The sequence below is a fragment of the Convolutriloba macropyga genome, chromosome 4 (genome assembly GCF_964194025.1).
Source record: "Convolutriloba macropyga chromosome 4, txConMacr16.3, whole genome shotgun sequence".
NCBI classification, from domain to species: domain Eukaryota; kingdom Metazoa; phylum Xenacoelomorpha; order Acoela; family Convolutidae; genus Convolutriloba; species Convolutriloba macropyga.
The window spans coordinates 76,747,112-76,767,519 of NC_134471.1; the positions used below are offsets into that span (position 1 = coordinate 76,747,112).

The window sequence follows — 20,408 nt, forward strand, 5'->3', positions numbered from 1 at the left end:
TTCTTCCGAAATGTCTTCAACTGTTTTGTTGAGTCAGCCAAAACAGTGATAATAATAATTTAAGCAAAAAAGGCATATTGCGCTGTCATCGGATTTTAAGAGAAATATGATAGGACTAGGTCAACGCTTTGGTAAATAATCAGACCTTTGACCTCTGATAAGAAACCGTCTGATGGCGGTCAGTTCTTTTAGCTCAACCTGTGTGATATCACTGTTGTTTACTCTTTTGCAATATTTAGTGAAAAATCGTGTACAAAGTACATACTGAATCTGTGTCAAACTGTGTAAAATCAAAATTAGCATGTTAATCAGATTCCTGTCTCGTGTCGGAACTGAATGTAAAAGTGATGAAATCACATGACTTTATGACACCCATCCACTCGAAATGTTCCGAGTTGCATGCCAACATGCAGTCGTCGAGAGTCACGCCGAAGCGGTGTCGAATTCTGTTGAACTTTTGGCCTATACGACAATTTAATCTGTTTCTTTTCTCTTTATCTCGACCGAGTACATGTGAACATCTATATTTGATGTTCTGATTCACTTAATTCTGAAAAGTTTGCCTGTAATTGCAATTTTGCCAAACTATAAAGGTTTAATTGTTTCGTGTTAAAATTGATATGGTGATATTGTGCAATTCATGAATTACTATGAGGTCAAAGAAACGTTGCTCATCTGGGTAAAAGAAACAGATTATAGCGATTGGTCAAACTCACCGCTGATTTCAAGTATCCAATATTTCAAACAACTATGCTAAAAAATGTTCGAGCAATCAAAAAGATGTTTTCATAGCCATATATTGCTTACTATAAAGAATGCTTAAGTCGGTTGGTTTGAATGAAATCAGTGGTTTGGAAAACAAAAACTTCACGCTCCATTGTGCTTTCTGAACAGCAGTGCATCGCCACACGCTCTCCCACTGCCAACCAAGCCAAACACTCCATCTAAAAAACTTAAAGTCTCATTTTGTAGTGAAACGTTTTTCGCAAAACAGTAGCAAAAGTAACTGCATCAAAATGAAAATAATTGTTCAGAACGCACATGCCTTGATCAATAAACATTTATTACTAAAATTGTTTTCATTCCCTTAAAAAATGCAATTTTTTGTGAATCTTTTCAACGAATCAAGGAGAAATCAGAAAGAGTAATCATTATAAACTAATGTTTTCTTTTTTTACAAATCCATTTATTTTTAGTATTTGGAAATCAGTTTAATCAACGCCTGTTGCGATAACAGGAGTTAAACAAACTGCCAGTGTAATAAATTTTAATGCCCGATGGACACTGGAAAAACACTTCTGCATTAGACCACGAGTTTCTCACACTCTTTTCTCGCCACTGTTTCTAAGTAAACAGTGGCGAGAAAAGAGTGTGAGAAACTCGTAGTCTAATGATGGAAACATTTTGATAAACTTGTAGTCTAAAAAAAACGTGTGTGGTGCATGTGATGCGTTTTGTGTGTGTGTGTGGCGTGGGGGGCGTATGTGCGGTGTGTGTGTGGTGTCTAATTGTTTTGTGTGTGTGGTGTTTGTGTGGGGTGTGTGTGTGTGGTGTGTGGGTGTGGTGTTCTGGTGAGTGTGTTATCTGAGGTGTGTGTGTGTATGCGTGCGTGTGTGCGTGTAAGTGTAAAAGTGGGTTGTGTTTTTGTGATGTGTGTGTGGTTTATTTGTGAGGTGTGTGTGAATGTGGTGTGTGTGGTGTGCTGGCGAGCGTGTGGTGTGTCATCTATAGTGTGTAAGTGTGTGTGTGTGTGTGTGTGTGCGTGTGTGTGTTTGGGTGAGTGTGTGTGCGTGCTTGTGTGTGTGTGCATGCGTGCGTGTGTGAGTTTGTTTGTGTGTGTGTGTGTGTGTGTGTGTGTGTGACTGTGTGTGGGTGCGTGTGTACGTATGTGAGTGCGTGAGCGTGCGTGTGTGTCTCTGTGTGTGTGTTTGTGTGTGTGTTTGTGTGGGTGTGTAAGTGTGTGTGTTTGTGTGTGTGTAAATGTGTGTGTGTGTGCGTGCGTGTGTGTGTGTGTGTGTGTGTGTGTGCGCGCGTGTCCGTGTGTACTCGGGTGCATGTGTGCTTGTGTACCTGTGTGCGTGCGTGAGCGTACGTGGGGCCTCCCTGTGTATGTTTGTGTGTGTATGCGTGTGTGTGTTTGTGTGTGTATAAGTGTGTGTGTGTGTGTGTGTGTGTGCGTGTGTGTGTTTGTGCGTGTGTATGTGTGGGTCTGTGTGCGTATGTGTGTGGGAGAGGGGAGGGGGATGGGGTGCATGAGGGCAAAACGAAAAACAGATCCACAGAAATATCACTTAGCTTTGAAAGTGTAATTGTCCACAAAAATAAAAACGAGAAACCAATGAAAAATTGTTCAATTTTGAAATGATCGCAGCAGGTGTTGATTAAAAAGATTATCACATGGTTGTTATCGCCCTCGAAGTTATCATAACACCTCGGCTTCGCCTCGGAGTTTGATAACTTCTGGGTGGCGATAACAACCATGTGGTAAAATTCATTTTTCGTACGGTTTCAGCCTTTTAGTTTGATCAAGCTGCATGAGACTGCAGCTGCGATAAATTATTTACGGTTTTCCGATTCAGAAATTTAACTTGTGTTTTTTATAGTATTGTGCAAGAACTTTTGTTTACACTGCGAACTTATATGATTTTTTAGAAATCGGTGTCGAGATTTTGCTTTTTTTCTCATGACCCCTCTATAATCACAATTTTCTCATTGAAACAATTTCTTGCAGTCAAAATTATCTCAACTTCAATTCCTTTTTTCCTATTTTTGGTTAATTTGTGTTAATTTAACGAGTAAGATTTTCATGTAATAAAGAAACTCAAATTGAACGATGTGATTTATAACGTTGGTAGGATAGTCAATTTCATGCAATCTTATTCTCACTTAATGAAGAACAAGCTGCTCTGCAAAAAAGTTTAGCTCTATATTGAAAAAATTTGAATTTTTGGTTTTGTTTTCCAATGCCTTAAGAAAATAAAAACAGGTGGCATCCTGGTCGTTCAACATTTCTTCTAAAAATTGGTTAACCATTCGTGATTTACAGGAAAAACTGATCTTATGATTTTTTATTATGCCATTTTTCTGATGATCTTTAACGATTGTAACCATTGATGTTCTAAGTCTGCTGCTTTAGTCTTTTATGTCCAAAAACAATTCAATCGAAGGGCAAAAAAAATTTTTCATGTTATGACTGTTTTCCTTTTTTTCAAAATTTCAGGGCCGGATTGGGAGAAACAACTATGATAATGATATGTTTATGTCGTTCTTGTTAAAGCTAACTTTTAAAGTGCAAGAGAAAATTTACTATAGTCATCATTCTTTCAAAACGCTTATTCTTTTTCCTATTTATTGTAAATTTGATTAATTTGTGGGGTGGGTTTCCCACAATAAGTTTACAGGACAAGTCTTTGATTTGTTTTCAAAATTAAACATTTCAGGACATCTGTTTTTGTATGCCACGCTTGTCATATGACCTCTGCCTGCTTACATCTTCCTCATAATTTTCTTGACGTTGGTTTTTTCAGCGTTCTTTCTTTGATTCTTAGCAAGAAAATTTCAGAGCATCAATTTTTATCTTTCGTTTTTAAATTGTAGCAACAATATCTTCTTCGCTCGTAATTATGTTGACATTCTTCCGGTTGTTTTGGCTCGATTTCAAATCCTTTCTTTTTACTCTTTGAAACTGTTTTAGTTAAAATCTTTGCATGACTTGATCTTCGCTCTTCTTTCTAATTTGTTTTAACTCCAGTTTACATACATCATGATGATGATATAAAGAGCGAAAAAATAACTTCAAATTATCCGGTTTACCTTCTATTTGATAACCATTTTTTTACTGTTCTTTTTCTGGTGATATTCTGTTATGAGCGCGTCATGTTTTCAGTCCTAAATTTTGCACAAAAGATAATAATTGCAGCGATTACGGCAATGATTGTAATCTATATGTCTCTCAAAAATATGAGATATAATTTTTCTTTCAAAAAAATTATTAAAACTCTGGTTTCTTGACACAATGTTGTAAAGAGTGCGAGGTCAATGTTTACAAAACTTTCGCAAGCTCTATCAAGACTTTCAAAAATCTTCTATGAATTCTGCAAGATATCGTTTTTGGCAAAATCAGGTATTTATGAATTGGAAGCAACTTGTTGTAAAAGATGACGTTTTTAAACAAGTTTCAGAAGTGTAATCAATCAAAATATTTCAGTCATTGATTAAAATGTGTCAGTCTTTGTTTTAGAAATATAATAGGAGCATTTTTGAGTTGAAAATCAATTCATTTCAATCGAAATCTTTGTTCGAAAAGATTTTTGCCCACTTTCCTGCTGTATTTTCCGCAATTTCCAGCCTTACTTTGTGCGCCCCTCCTCTAGCAATTTTAGATGTTCATTTACATGTTTGTTTGTTTGTTTGTTTTTTCCTGCAACCCAATAATTCCCTTCCCCCATCAATTTGCCCCGTTTTGCGGGTTACCGGGTATATTCCCCTTTAATATAATGTTTGCTGTTTTTAGCTCAGCACAGCACCTGTTCTATTCTAAAAATTGAAATTTTCAACTCACTTTTCATTTCTATCTGATCGCTTGTTGACGAGCTCATTTCAAGTTCTTGCAATTTCTTTTCGTCAAAGTTCATCAGCGTTTTGAAATAAACACCCTCGGAAAAAAACTGCCCTCGTAAAAATTCGTCCCCGGGTGGCTCACAATTATCAGTATACATTAAGCATATACTGTATCCTTCGTATTGTCTAAATTGATAAAAACTGCATTCCATGTTTCTTCTGCAATTTCCAGGCCATTTGTTTTGAGTGCACAAATCTTGGCATTCTTCATCTTCATCATCGTCGATCCTAACTATCTCACAAACTACCTCTGGATCGCTGTCCAAAGCTGTGCCAAACATACAGATCTCTGATACGCTTTCAAAATATTCGTACACGATTGCTGAAAAGTAAAATAAAGTTTTATTATATGAATGACAAGATTCGCTAAAGATACAATTTTGTTATCATTACGACGCACAAGAATACCCAAATCCTCACGGGAGGATATGCCCGATGCGTGTATCTCGTGTTCGTTTTCACTACGTTAATTCAATGAAAGTGGAACAATATTGCGGAAAATAGCTACTTTAGCAGAAACCGGCAACATGGACGGGAATATCTTATCCCGTGTTCGCAAAAGTGTCCTAATCTTATCAGCGACATACAATTACAAACTTTAAAACCTATTTTTCGCGTGTCTGGTATCACGCATCAGCTCCATTTATGTATCGATTTTTCGCAACCAATGTAGCTCAATTTCGCATTTAATCTGCAATTAAGCCTATTTTAATGCGCTTTGAACATAAAAGTGATTATTAAATCTTTAATACTACTTATTTTTAACTTACTAAGAATTATAATTCAAAACTTATAATAGTTATACAGAAATAAGAATGTGGGGAATGATACCGACAGGAATGTAACACAATTTCAGAAATGCATAAAAAACAATACATTGCGACATCATATAAGCGCTGGTTAGCATAACTAAAATATTTAAAATAGTATAATTGTAACTAAAACTTCCAGTTTTGAAGTGAAATGAGATTTTATATAAATCTAATAGATTTGACCAGTGAAAATAGATTCGACCGCTCCCACATTGACAACCAAAGCCTTTTTTGTCCATTGAAAATAGATTTGACCAGTTAAAATAGATTCGGCCACTCCCACATTGACAAACAAAGCCTTTTTTTGAGAGAGGGATTTTTCGGAAAAAAATTAATTTATGTGGCACTGGGAGGTACACCATATATGCTACAAAATGAATTCGACCATTGAAAATAGATCTGGCCAATGAAAAGAGATTTGACCAGTGAAAAGAGATTCGGCCGCTCCCACATTGACAATCGAAGCGTTTTTTGAACGAGTGATTTTTCGGAAAAAATTCGGTTTTTGTGGCACTGGGACGTACATCATATATTTCACTAAATATGTACGGCCAGTATCACATTGACAGTCACCTGGCTGCATTCGGTGGTCTATTTCATAGCTGAAATAGCTAAGCATTTGTCAGAAAATTTAATTAAATAAGTAATCTAAATGTCACTAAAATAAACAACATAGAAAAAACACACAAAGGTTGCTGACACAATGATTATTGAAAATGTTTTAAAGCAAATATACCGAGAAGTGAGTGAAGTGAAATTCAGAGAGCCGTTGCATTTAGATTTGATTGCACAATTGTTCTGTAATCCTCATCTGGGCGGTTGTTTATCACAGTTGTTATCAGGGTTATTTTTAGCAGCTTTGAAACGTAATCTCTACATTCGGCGCTTTTGATCATTTTTGTAACATTATACTGCCTTTCCAGTTTTATGACATTTCATTTCTCACCGCGATATTCGTCCAGGAGATAAGTGGAGATGTCATCATTTTCCGTCGGCTTTAAGGCATATCTGATCTGATGTTTGCTCTACGTTAGAACCAACGCCTTTCTCAGCTGCTTGTTTACGGGAAAAAACTGCTTTGACAACTGTGTTGAGAACTTCTTGCCATCAAAACCAATTCTACGTTTGATTGCTGACAACAAGAAGAATAACATATCAGCATCTGGTGTTTGCTGAAGTAATTCACAGAAAACGTTTTTGTGGTAGTTTTCGTCGTGGCTTTAATTGGCAATGCTGACGAGACGAACAGGAATCTTTGTTGATATTGATTTGTTGTTCAATCTTATCAACTTTGCTACCGCACAGCAATCTCAAAACCTGTATACCACAGAAGATATGCGGCACTTCCTGTTGTTGTCATCGAAAACTTCATCGGAGAGCTTAACAATTCCATTAATGCACGGAACGAAAGTCAAGGGGGTCGACTTCTCTTCAACTGGTATGCTTCTGAGGAAAGTAACAATTGGGTTGGGTGGAGCAATGTAGCTCTCTAATTAAAAATTAGCAGACACAGACGACAGTTGAAAAAAAAACATTGACCAGCTGTGTTTTTTTCTGGAATAACCCTCAGTTATATTTTTGCTGAATGTAGCTTGAAATCACTTAGAGATTACTGAATATCAGATTTTTCAGGCTTTTACTTATGTTCAAGCATCACGTTCTTTTATGATAATTTTTTTCAAAATTTGAAAAACAAATTAATTTCTGAGAGGTCCCTCAATTTCAAATTAGGGTTCTGGAAAAAAATTACCATCAACTGAGTCTCTCGATGACAGCCTAACTACTTTTTCTTTTCTACGGTCATTCATGCGAACTTTTTTCCGTTCTTTCTCAACGGGTTGTGATGAAGCTATAGATTCCGCCAGGCGCCTGTCTCGCATGCCCGTCCAGTTTGCAGGTCTGAGTTGCTGGTAGTCGATTACTTCGGGCTCTTGTTGATGCTCTATTTGAACCAACATGCACTGCAGAAAGAAATCGTTAATCACTACGGTTCCTGTTCGCAACTGTTCATTGGTGATTGATCTCTCTGCATTTTGCCCATGCAATGGTGGAAGGTCAGTGAATGAGCGCACGCTCTCACCGAAAAAATGTACCCACTCATGAAGCATTCTGTTCTCCTTTCTGTAGCCCAATGATTCTTGTGCAGTGGCTGCTTTTCGCGATCCTGGCCGCAACGGGCCTGCCGTGTGTGTTATGCATTTTCAAATGGGCCACTTTTCGCGAAACTCGGCAAGCTCAACGGGGTTCTTAATTGTCTCATTTTTCGAACACCGCTGATATCTCACTGCAACTTCCCAAGATGATTTGAACCCTTTGATAGTTTCCCCCTCCCAAATTTTTGTCAGTGGATCCAGCACTTGACTGTTTTCGTTAACTTCAAAAAAGTTGGATAGCATGGTGAGGTTTTCGAATAGATTAGAGGCTATGAAGACAACAGGTCTAATCAGCATTGAAATAATTTTAAAAATGATTAATGTAGAACACACTATTGCTGACAACAAGATTTATTTCGACAGTGATACTCTCAGTCTCTTGATTGACTAATGATTTATTTTGAGTTGGCAGGTGCAGACTAAAAAATTGAAGCGCCAACAGTTTTGAGTCTATAGGATTGGCCACCTGTAGTTTTGAGTCAGAAGGTTTTGCCACGTACAAAACAAAATGTCCTTCAAATGTTCCCCTAGTTTCAAAGAGCTTCTCAAATTGAGATTGCATCATCAAAATATCAAATCGATTTGTTTACCGAAATTTCCCGCAGCTTTCAAAAATTTTTCATATTCACTGAGCATCAAATCAAACCAATATATCAAATCACCTATTTTAAAACGTGGACTCCTGGCTGCGAAGCAAGGCAATTTGAGGCAACACATGATGACAATATGCGGAGAACAAGGAAAAAATTGGTCGCGGAAGTTCTGTGGCACTTGTTTTGGGAACAGTAGGGATAACACCAAGTACCTCCATGAAGACACAATGGACTGCAAAGTTTTCAACTCTGTTTCAGTGTTTATAAATTGGTTCCTGATTTATGAATGATTAAAATTGGCTCCTTAATTATGAATGGTTATTGTATTAGAGTTTTAGTATGATTTACTACCCTTCTCTTAGAGAAAAGTGTCAGAGCAGAGGGTTCAGAGAAAATGTTGGGTAAGAATATCGGATAAAGGATATTGCTGAGGAGTGAACTGTTATCCAATTCAAAAAGGGCGGCTGTCCTTGATGGTCTGATTCTTCTAATTCACGGTCAAAGCTAAGAGTAATTGCTGAGGGATTTTTCAGAAAAAAAATCAATTGGGCTGAAACACTTGGCTGTTGTTGGTTGTTGTTATTTTGGTGTGATGCTCTCCTTCTCAGCCCTTAGCAGAACTGAAGGAAAATTGATCTATAATATGTAATTTTTATTACAGACCATAAAATATAAACATAGAAATGAACACTAATTAATTGTACCATAATTACACCATAATTAAGCATCTGACACATACAACAGATCAAAAATATACAGCGACTATCAGGAAAGGTTTTCTGAGCCATGCTATCAATTCCACATCATGACAGGTCCTCTTTTAATTGAAGTTTTGAGGACATATTTGGGTTGCCGTTCGATGGCCTGAAAGCGGGTTCATGCTTGACTGGAAGTTTCGGACCCGATGACCGAGGAAGCTAGAAAATTTTGCACGTAAAAGTCGTCCAGATCCAACGCTTCATTAATTTGCTGCCAGATAAAAATAACAGCCCCTTTTTCATGCGATTGCTAAAACAATGCTAACTTCGGAAACGTGCATTAAGAAGCTTAATGCACCTAAATTTATATTCGGTATAAGAAAATTTTTGATTTTTCAATTGATCGCAGGCACTCACATGTTCCTGTAGATCCTCCAACCAGTTGCATAGAATTGACTGGACCAGGGTTCTCAAGTAATCGGTTGAGAGAGCTACTCCGTTGACATTCAGCCAAAGCTGCTTTAGATCCATTTTCTCGTCAACATTTTGCAAACGATCACATGTTAAATGTATCGCAAGAGCTGGAAAAACTGGCATTGAACTGGTACCAAGTTCTGCGTATTCCTCCAAATACCTGACTGATCTCCTCTCTAGAAAAAAACATTTATAAAGCCTTATATTTTATTTATACATCTTTGTCAAGAGTTTCTTGGGAAAACTGAATATTTTCTGAAAATTCCTTCTGCTGAAAAATGGGTTAGTTAATCTTGTTTGATAATCCAAACAACTCGAAAAGATAAGCCAAAAGTATTAGAGCGCAATTTTTACAATTATCAAATGAGGCAATGAATCCCATTTCCAGTCCTACTGTGTCTGATGAGAACCTTGACATTTAAATTGTGTCAGACGGCAGAATAACCCATGTCCAGCCGCGATCTGCACTTTGCGACAACTGCCACTCAGCAACAAATGACTACCGAAGAAATTTTGCCTTAAACATGATTAGTTGTGGATAAAAGAACAATTTTAAACTTCTTATGACTAATTAAGTTCTTTAATTATAGATTTTTGGCCTGTAATTTAGGATTTATAATAGAATATAGGAACCAACGATTCTCCTTCAGATTCGTATTTACTGAAGAGCTTCACCTCGATTGAGGTACATGACACCACAAAAACCTCCCTCTTGCCAGACAAAACTGTAATTACTTTGGAATTCAAAACGACGCTCCAGTTTCAGATAGCACCCTCCTGGCTAGAGAAAGATATTTTCTCAGCACTTGATGCTTGCTTTGCTGATGGAAGAAATCAACTGTACTGATGAGCCGCTGAATTTGCAGCGACAAAATTGGTTGCATCAAAGTTGCTTGACGTGTTCTAAGCTAAAAACAAAAAGAAGGAATTAAAACCAGTGATTAAACAATAGTAAATATTAGGTGGATCCTAAGTTGATACAGGTTAAAATGTGATTGTCAGACAAAACTTACTGCTGATGTTGAAATCGTCCACACAGAGAAGATTCCATCGACTTCTCCGTGCGCTGAAATTTTTGGCAAAAATGGCAGTGAAATTTTTTCTCCGTTCATCTTAAGAAAAAAATCAGCTATGTAACTAAAAAAAAGTGGAAGGAAAAAGGAGGAAATAAAAAATATTTTCAAAGCGAAAATGTTTTCAAAGAGAAATATATCCTCCCCTCTTGTTATAACATCTCATAACAAAAGTCTGACATATGATTCCTCTTAGGCTAATATAGTATCCGATCAATTAAAAAGGGCAATTTCATTTTTTTCTGAAAAGTCCCTCACCTTACCAAGTCGTCTTTTCTATTCAAAGTCACGATTCTTGAAACCACTTCTCCCTCGCTACTTGTTGTTTCATCTTCCAGTTTCAAAAAAAGTTGTGTCAGCTGTATTGCACTCTATTTCGGCGTGTTTGTTAAAGGCACGACGTATCCAGGGCACTGATTTAAGTTTTGAATAATAAAAAATCTTTTCCCAGAGAGAATTTACTAGATCTGTGTCGCACTCAAATTTTTGAAAGTTTTTTTCAATTCCATTGTGTAGTTGATTGGTATCCTTCCTGTCTGCCCAAATCTTGGTTTGTATGGTTGGCCCAGGTATACGAACAGTGGTGAGCTTCGCTCGCCCAGGAGTAGGCGCAGAGGTCACTTTGGATGGCCTGGGAGCAGGTGCAGAGGTCACTTTGGATGGACCGGGAGCAGGCGCAGAGGTCACTTTGGATGGCCCGGGAGAAGGCCAGAGGTCACGTTGAATGGCTCGGGAACAGGAGAAATGGTAGCATTGAATGCAGCGGGAGCACTTAACTGGTTGTCGTTGACAGGCTCAGCTTCCGATGGCTCAATTCGAATGGTCACCTGATCGAACCATTTCAAGCATAACTTAGGGCTACACTCAGCAGAAACTTGCTGCAATACTGACCCTGAACGTCTTTCAGCTCTAATTTTGGCAAGTCCTTCTTGAATTCTTTCTCCAAGTCCATTGTTAAAGAGTATTTTGTCCAAAAATTGTTCATAACTGTGAGTTCCAGCGCTTGATGTCGCTTGACACTTGTTTTTTTTTGTGCCAAGAAGAAATTTCGGAGGTCCCCACACATAAGGCCTACCGGGTGATTGCGCAGGTTGTGTCCGTCTGTGGTCCACTGAAAACACTTCCTGCAATAAAGATCAAACTTTCGTTGATAATTTCCTCCACAATTAGGTCTCTGCAGAGCATCGTTTCTCTTGAATGTTTGATCACTTCCTATTAAAAGAAGTTTGCAGTTATCAAATGTGTTTTCGTTAGTGAATGTTATACAAACTGTGTGACTAAGCACTTTAGTCGTGATTTTTTTAAAGTAGTAGGTTTGATTAAATTAAAGTTGATGAATTATGCTAACGGTTGCAGTTGAAGGGTTCAGTGTATTTAATAGGAGCCCCACGTTTCTTTCCAATAGGCTCTGAAACAACAACAAAACAATTAAACAAAAACTTTTAGAAAGGTTCTCCTAACAGTGATTTACCCTACCCCATGACCAATGGTGGATTCTCAAAGTTGAAGTCGAATTTTTCTTTCTGCAAAATTTCCACAAACCGAAAAAACCATTTAGGGATACAACTAGCAATGTCTGCTAACCATTTCCGATTGAGTTCCAATTGTACTTTCTCTGAAATGAAGTAAGTGCTCAATTACTTCTGTGATTCGTTCTGGTGGTTTAGGTGAATTTCAATCTTCAAAATAAATCAACAACTCTTGAAATAAGACAAAATCAGTTAAAATTTACTGCTATTTCAATTAGATTCATTAAAACTGCCTGATAAATCTTAAACCACAACAGGATTCGTTAATAAGAAGTTATGCTCGGAAATTTATTTCTAAAGTATCCCTTTTTTGGTTTTCGGACAAAAGTTTCTTCGGAGAAAAACCAAAACCTAATTATTCAAATCTCGAAAAAACTTCATCATTATTTTGCAACCTAAATATATTGCTGAATGAATTAAAAACAGAAAAAAAGAAATGTTACTTTTTTCCGAAAAATCCCTCAAAAGTTTTTGAGATATTTGGCGAATTTTTCTTTTGTCAGTTTTGCCTTCTTGGTTAAGAAAAACGGCTTGGTTACTACATCAGTCTTTTCGGATCTCTGTTCAAAATAGTTTTTGAGCTACTAATTATGAAATCCTAATTCTCCTCGGATTTTTCAGAAGAAACTACATTGAAATCCATTTATATATATTTTTCGACTTGCTTTTAATGAAAATTAATTAGGAATGAAATTCTGCTTCGGCAAAACTTCATACAGCCTTTTTGACGTAATTGAATATTTGTAGTCACATTGTTTGAAGGTGACACTGTCACACTGTTCGCAATCACATACCACGGATGGTAATCTGGCCCCGATGAAACTGGGAAACTGTTGCTTTCTAAACAGAGGCTAAGTAAATTTAGCAAAAATTCTGCAAAACCAACGAATCATTTGTGAGACTTATCAAATCAACGACCTCCTTATGTCCGGGAAATTAGTATGCAAGTAGCACATCAGATTTTTGTTTTCTAATCCCTCCTCAGTTTGCTCTCATTTTCTCATTAACGGCTCTGTAAACCAGCCGTTCATGAAAATAGCTGTTCAAAAAATATTGAAATGTGTTTAATTTTTCGGATTCTCTATCCGGTAATAAATAATGAAATAGTTTTTCAGAGAGTAATGTCCTCATCTGAATCCCAACATTAGTCATCAAGCAGTGAGGCGACGAGGCAAAATCGGAAGCGAGGTGCTCCACGAAAAAACGATTACGATGAAATCACTATGTGTGACTGTAAGCAACTCCATTTTTCTTTTCTTTTTGCAAAACTTTGATTTTCGATTAGTTAAATCTTTATTACAATTAGAGAGGTTTTTCAGAATTTAATTGCATATCGCATTGAACGAAATTTAATTTAGCTGATATTTTCAACTGTCGCTATAAACAAAAAGTTTGTTTAGTTGATATGTTTAACTGATCTGTTTAGCTGACATGATATAATTGGATGAATGAAATCGTATTTATTTTGAATTATTACAAATAAATGAAAAAAAAACAAAAGTTCTTTTTATTGTGTTGACACAAATTCGCGAATAGGGCAAATTTAGGAGACCACAACGAACCTGCAAAAAACAAAGAACCAAGTGGCTGAAGAACTTTTCTGATTGTTGTTTCTTCTATGCAAGGGAATCATTCAGTATGAAAAGACATTGATAGAATTAGAATAAATGCCCTAAGGAAAAAAAACAAAATAATGGTATATGACGAGCCAGATTACAACGACCTGAAAAGATATCTGAGAGCATTAACGGACATCAAACACTTCAATTGGAGCTTCCCTAGTGTTGATGGAACAGTGCTTGAAGAATAAATACGAAAAGGCAGATCTGTGCAAGAAGAGGAAACAGAACAAAAGATGGTAGGGAAGATCATCGTTCTCAAATTCCCCTGGGGAAACTTCAAAAAAGAGTGTGACAGACACTGATACTTCAGATGTTTTGTCTGGCATCTGACCCTTCAAGAGAAGAGCCATGAGTACACTTGCAGCTGAGGAAAACAGAAATGAAAGCGCTGAATCGAGAAATTGGGGAGAAAAGCCACTGATTTGCGAATTTGGAATGCCCGTAATGAGAATCCAGAACCTCGACCAAATACTCTACCTGATCCCCTAATTAGAACCAATGTACAAAATGCAGTCTGAAATATGGAAATTTAGTCGAACAACAACAGCGTTTTTGTCTGGTAATACTGGCTATCTGGTCTTGCGCGGGTTTCAAGTCAACAATTTCTTCATTAATCAAAAATAGGATAAGCACTCCAACTCAACTCATCAAACGATTGCGCACAAAAAGAATGAAAACAAAAATCGAAGAGGGAGAAACAGTTGATCGTCTATTCAATACTGGGACATACTGCAATAAAGTATGAAAATCTAAAGAAAGGGAGATTTATCAGAAAAAATTGACTTTTAATTTGGGAAGACATTTTAATTTATGAGATAATTTAACAGCACGTCGGAATTTCATGAAGTCAACCTCCCCGAGTAATAAGTCTTTGTGTTAATTCGTCGAAACAAAACGTTCTATGAAACTCCAACAATTTCTGACACGATTTGATGAATCTCCCCGCACAGAGAACTTTAAATTAATTGCCTTCGATATTTCAAGTCAGTGTTCCTTAACTTCGTTTGATATTAAAAAACTATTATTGTTTCATTTTTATTATTCACTATTGATATTGATGTTTCAGAATTGAACAAACTAAAGGGATTGGTGATACCCGGATTTTGTTGAAAAGTTTTCATTGGTACATATTAATAGAAACAATCTTCTTGACGGACTTAGAAGTTCAAGCGTCGAAATTTTTGGTCTCACAAGCTCCAATGGGGCCATAATTAGCTGGCATATAGCCTTTAGCAATACCTCAGTTTTATATATTATGTTATGTGGCGTGAAGTAGTTTTAAGTGGTGCCGCAAACTTTCAACAATCCGAGGCTCTTCTATTAAAACAAGCAACTCTGAAACAATAAATTAGTATAATGAATATAATTTTTTCATGGCAATAAATTTTTATTTTGTATTCTCTAACACATGACCGAAAAAAATTATTTTCTGTTGTGATTTGATTCAGACGACTGTTATTCGGGCTAAATCAAGCCATCCAGGGCCAATGCAAAAAGATAATTGTCAGGGAACGTGAGGTGCTCATAACTTAATCTGGGACTCCGCATTTTGTGAAAATTGTAGGAGACACTATGGCCTTTGGTGTCAATTTCATGCACCAAATTGACATAGGTAAACAAACTTTTGATGTTTTTTAAGATGAAGATGTTTTTTGCTTGGTGAATAATATTAAGTTGAAGATGTTTTTTGCTTGGTCTTGATTATCTTAGAATCAGTCTCTAAGACAACTACTCAAATTTAACTTTTAAACAAAGCTTTGGCCAAATTTGTGGGAGAACGCATAGCAGCCTGGAGTTGGGATACTACTTTTCCCAATTTTTAAGCCCTAATGATCTTATCAATCGTGTCTGAGTTGGAAAAGGGCGTAGGTTCTACCAGGCAAACACAATTGAAAACCGTCTGGGCTGACTTCAACGGGGATAAAATTGAAAATCCAGCTCTACATAAAAAAGTCCAGTCTCTTTGCCGAACACTTCTTCAACAATTACAAGAATTGTTAATCAAACAACCTTACAACAAAATTAGAAGGAACATTCAGAATTTTTTTAATTTATGCGTAATCAACTTTCGTTTAACTGGTGGTTTAAAATTAGTTTGTTGTCGAAGATAAAACATTTCACAACAAAATAAAAAATATCAATGCTTGACAATGTTAGGTTGGAGGGAGATAAACGAGAGTCTAGACTTGGAGCTTGAGGACATGAGCAATTTCATTGAAGCTGTGGACGAAGACAATGCCAATAGTACCTGGAGATCAAACGTTTTGTTCCAAAAAAAACGAAAAGAGTACGACAGCTGTGACTGTGGCATAGTCGAATGACAGACAACACAGTAATGCAATAGCCACAACTTCAGCTCCGAAAGTACATGTGTCATTTATACCTCCGCTAGCCACTACTTAGCTCACCATTGTCGTGCTTATCAGTGTCGAGCTCATCAGTGGCAAGTTCTCCAGTTTCAACTTCTTCAACTTCAAATTCTCCTTAATGAGAATTCGAAAACAGAACTTCGAACACCAAAAACTCACGTCGAAACTTTCTCATATCGTACATTTCTCATGTCTTCTTTTATTTGGTCTATTTAATTTTATTTTTGGTCTTTTTTATTCTTTTTACAATTGTTAATCAAATTAAAGATGATATTATCAATAATCATCCATGAATGAGCAAAATTGAGGCAAAAATTTTGAGGAAAATTTTGGAAATTATTCAAATTGAAGGTTATGCTTCAAGAATTGATCATGATTGAGCGAAACTTAGGCAATTTTTTGAGGGAAAATTCGGAAATTATTCAAATTGAAGATTATGCATCAAGAATTGATCATGAATGGACAAAACTTAGGCAAACATTTTGATGGAATCTGCGGAAATTATTCAAGTTGAAGATTATGCATCAAGAATCGATCATGAATGAGCAAAACTTAGATAAAAATTTTGAGGGAAATTTCAGAAATTATTCAAATTGAAGATCATGCATCAAGAATTGATCATAAATGAGCAAAACTTAGGCAAAAAGTTTGAGGGAAGTTTTGGAATTTATTCAAATTGAAGAATTTGCATCAAGAGTCGATCATGAAGGAGCAATACTTAGGCAAACAATTTGAAGAAATCTGTGGAAATTATTCAATTTGAAAATTATGCTTCAAGAATCGATCATGAATGAGCAAAACTTAGATAAAAGATTGAGGGCAATTATGGAAATTATTCAAATAGAAGATTATGCATCAAGAATATATCATGAACGAGCAAAACTTATGCAAAACTTTGAGGGAAATTTCAGAAACTATTCAAATTGAAGATCATACATCAAGAATTGATCATGAATGAGCAAATTTTAGGCAAAAAGTTTGAGGGAAAATTTGAAAATTATTCAAATTGAAGATTTTGCATCAAGAATCGATCATGAAGGAGCAAAACTCAAGCAAAATTTTAAAGAAAATTTAGAAAAATTTCTAATTTTTTTGGAAACTATTCATATTGATTGGCCTTTTACATTTTAGTTGGAAATATATCTTGACATGACAAGTTTAACTGATAAATCAGGCAATTAATAAATCAGGCAAAATAATTAAAAATAGATCGTAAAATTAGAAATAAAGCAGAAATAAAGCAGAAATAAATTAGAAAAGAAAAATTTTTGCAACTTTTCACTCTTGTATTGGGTAGAATATGACCTCTAGAGCACTCTGGTATTGGTTGCTAGAATATTATATTCACCTGAAAGAAGTTGGCAATTATAGAAAGTCTCACCCATGCGATGTCAGGCGTCATCTCGAAGTCACCTGAACTGTTGACATAAATTAACGTTGTTAAGTCTGGATCGTTTGAATCCACATTTTATATGGCATCAGAATACGTTTAGTTGTCGAAATTGGGTCAGTCAGCTCTGATGCTGAATTGGTCTCGAAAGACGGTTGACGTGTGCAGTTCCTCGGCCTGTCACGGTAAAGAGTCCAATGAGCTCTCAGGCACAAACAGATAGATTTATATAAAAACTATCTGAGGGAGAGGGAACAGTTGGCGATGACGGGAAAAAAATCCCTGATATCCGATTCCAAATTTGGGTCTGGCGTGAACTCAAAAAAGAACCTGTTCTGCTTTCTGCGTGTTGATTGTGGGAAAGGGGACAGTTGCCGATGACGAGATAAAATCCCTGCTGTCCGATTTCATTGCTGGAGAGGGTGCAGTTGCCGTTGACGGGAAAAATCCCTGCTGTCTTATTCCATTGCGGGAGAGGGAGCAGGTGCCGATGACGGAAAAAAATACCTGTTGTCTGGTTCCTTTGCGGGAGAGGGAGCAGTTGCCGATGACAGGAAAAAAACCCTGCTGTCCGATTCGATTGCGGGAGGGGTAATATTTGGAGACTCACTCTCATGATCTGGGGTCGCTGTATCGGAAGACGACGTGCCCTGAACCACGCCTGAGTCAACGCTTACAGTTTCGTTTATGGGAGACGTATTATGGTGTTGTTTTTGGTCAACTGAATTATGATCAGCATCGAAGGTAAAGGCAGCTTATCGTCCGAAATGAAAGAGCGCCTTGTTGTGTTCGGGGGGAATAGATCAAAGAAGGAGGTGATGGTAGCATGGTCGCGGGCTGTGGTTCTTAAATTTTGCTCGGACTCATTCGAGAGCTGGCTGAGAGATGGCGAAGTCAATTTTTCATGCTCGACGTTTACCTGCCTGATGAGCAGTAGTTTGAGTTGGTGACGAGTTCTACTATCAGCGGGTGAGTGGTCAGACATCGTATGTGTGAGTTTAATTTAAGAAAAAATGTGACCAAAACTCTTATCAACCGATTTTTACGGATTGGAAAAATTGAATGACAAAGTGAATTGAGCTTCGTTGCCTTAAAATTTGGTAGGTTACTCGGTTTGTAAGTAATTGGTTGGTAATTCTCACCTGACAACATTAAGTCAATTTTCACTCTATTTGCAAAATTAGTCTTTAAGTAATTCTGCAAGTAATAGTAGAATTGAGAGGATTTCACTACTTTTTTTGTTTACTGCCTCTTATCACTCTCTTTTTGTAATTGTTTAAGCTCCTTGCCTAACCAAAATATTAGTGATTCCCTCGATTGCAATTAAGTAATACAGCAATTAGCAATTAGTAATACAGCAATAATTTGATTGGAATCGATGAGAGGGATTTTTCAGAAAATATTTATATATAATTTATAAGAATATAATTGTTAAGAATTATTATTTAATTAAGAATATTAATTATTTTTGTTCGCTCACGTTGCTTTGATAATGAAAAGAAATGACAAACTAATTATCTAAAAAAACTGAAAAGAATTCAAGACTCTTTTTTTGGAAATCAACAATGTTTCGAAACGAATTTAAATAAACAAGTTAATTTCGGGACAGGAAATCTAATTATTTTCGTTTCTCACAACGTTTAGGACTCAAACTCTTATAAGGCTAATAAGACCTATAAGAGAAAAACGTAGCAGATTTACGCAAGAAAACGTACGTAAGAAAATCGTACGTAGTTGCTGGCCAAACATATTTGATGCTCTTTTCAATTGCAAATGCCGCCATACTGAGTTTCTTAAATTGGCATCACAAACCTCCAAAATTAATGTTATCGCTCATTTTGCCTAGACCGAATGTCGGCCACATTTTTCAATTGTTAGTTGTCGGTTAAACGCCCTGTCGGCTATACGGCATCCGATCAACAGATTGAATGGAATAGCTGGCTTGGATTGGATTGGATTGACAAATTATATCTCAGAAACAACTGTTCAATGGTACACCGGAAAAAGTTAAATACTGTTAAAATTAATCCTTTTCATTGGAAACTGACTAGAAAACAGTGTTTCCAATGCAACAGTGTTTCCAAGGCTCATTTGATCGTTTCTTGTTAGTAGCTTGAGAAGATAGACACAATGATTAAGAGAATTCTCCCTAAAATGATGACATATCTTTGAAAAAACTCCGAGTTTTTTTTATTAGAATCAACCAGTTGTTCGTTGCAATTAATATCTAATATCCTAAATTTCTCTTAGTTAGAGTAGCAGGATGAGATGTATCGACACAGACACTCACTTTTTATGGGGTGATTCTTATAATCCCTCGTCACAATGGAGACTGAAAACGTTCTTTCAACATGATCGTAAATATACTTAAGAAGCGGGCGGCAACTAGCATCGAAAAGCAGGACTATATGTTATGCTCACTCATTTACTCTGAATTTCTGAAACATCCTTCAGTCATTGAGGTTTATCAAACAGGCTCTCTTGCCTCCAACGTCCATTTGCATCCAACCCAATGTTTCAGACAACTGATTATGCTTGATCATGAGGTAATTTTTAGAAAATATTCAGACCAGGTCCGAAACAGACCATTTGAGGGAGTTTTCAGAAGTTACTACGATTCAGTCCATTTACTGATTAAAAATTTCATCAAATTACAAAATTACAATACACATCAAATTACGAAGCTGGACAGTTGTTAGTTGCAGATACAACTTTTCAGCCCCCGCCCTCCAAAGTTTCAGAAAACAGATTATGTTTTATGATTGATCTGGAGGGAGTTTTCAGAAAATATCCAGACCAGGTCCGAATCAGACCATTTGAGATAATTTTTTGAAAATAATCCGATTCAGACCATTTACCGATTCACAATGTCATCAAACTACATAATTACAAAACACATCAAAGTTCGAAGGTGGTCACTTATTGGTTGCTGATAAATCTTTTGAGTTCACACGGCGGTTGACTGCAACTAACAGAAGACCACCCCTTCGTACTGTGATGAGTGAAATTGCAAATTTGTAATTTGATCACATTCTGAATTGGAAAATATTGATTATTCTGACTAACGTTTTTGGG

At 36.5% G+C, this 20,408-nt stretch overlaps 1 protein-coding gene across 1 annotated transcript in view; it reads right to left on the bottom strand.

Moving 5' to 3' along the window:
• Positions 1–304: 304 nt before the first annotated feature.
• LOC142338174 (uncharacterized) overlaps positions 305–20,408 on the bottom strand; it is a 112,897-nt gene continuing 92,793 nt past the window's right edge. Inside the window, exons 3-5 of the mRNA XM_075387811.1 lie at positions 4,562–4,942; positions 875–944; positions 305–461 (exon numbers count right to left, since the gene is read on the bottom strand). Coding sequence (XP_075243926.1) covers positions 305–461; positions 875–944; positions 4,562–4,942 — 608 coding nt within the window. The remainder of the gene's footprint in view (positions 462–874; positions 945–4,561; positions 4,943–20,408) is intronic.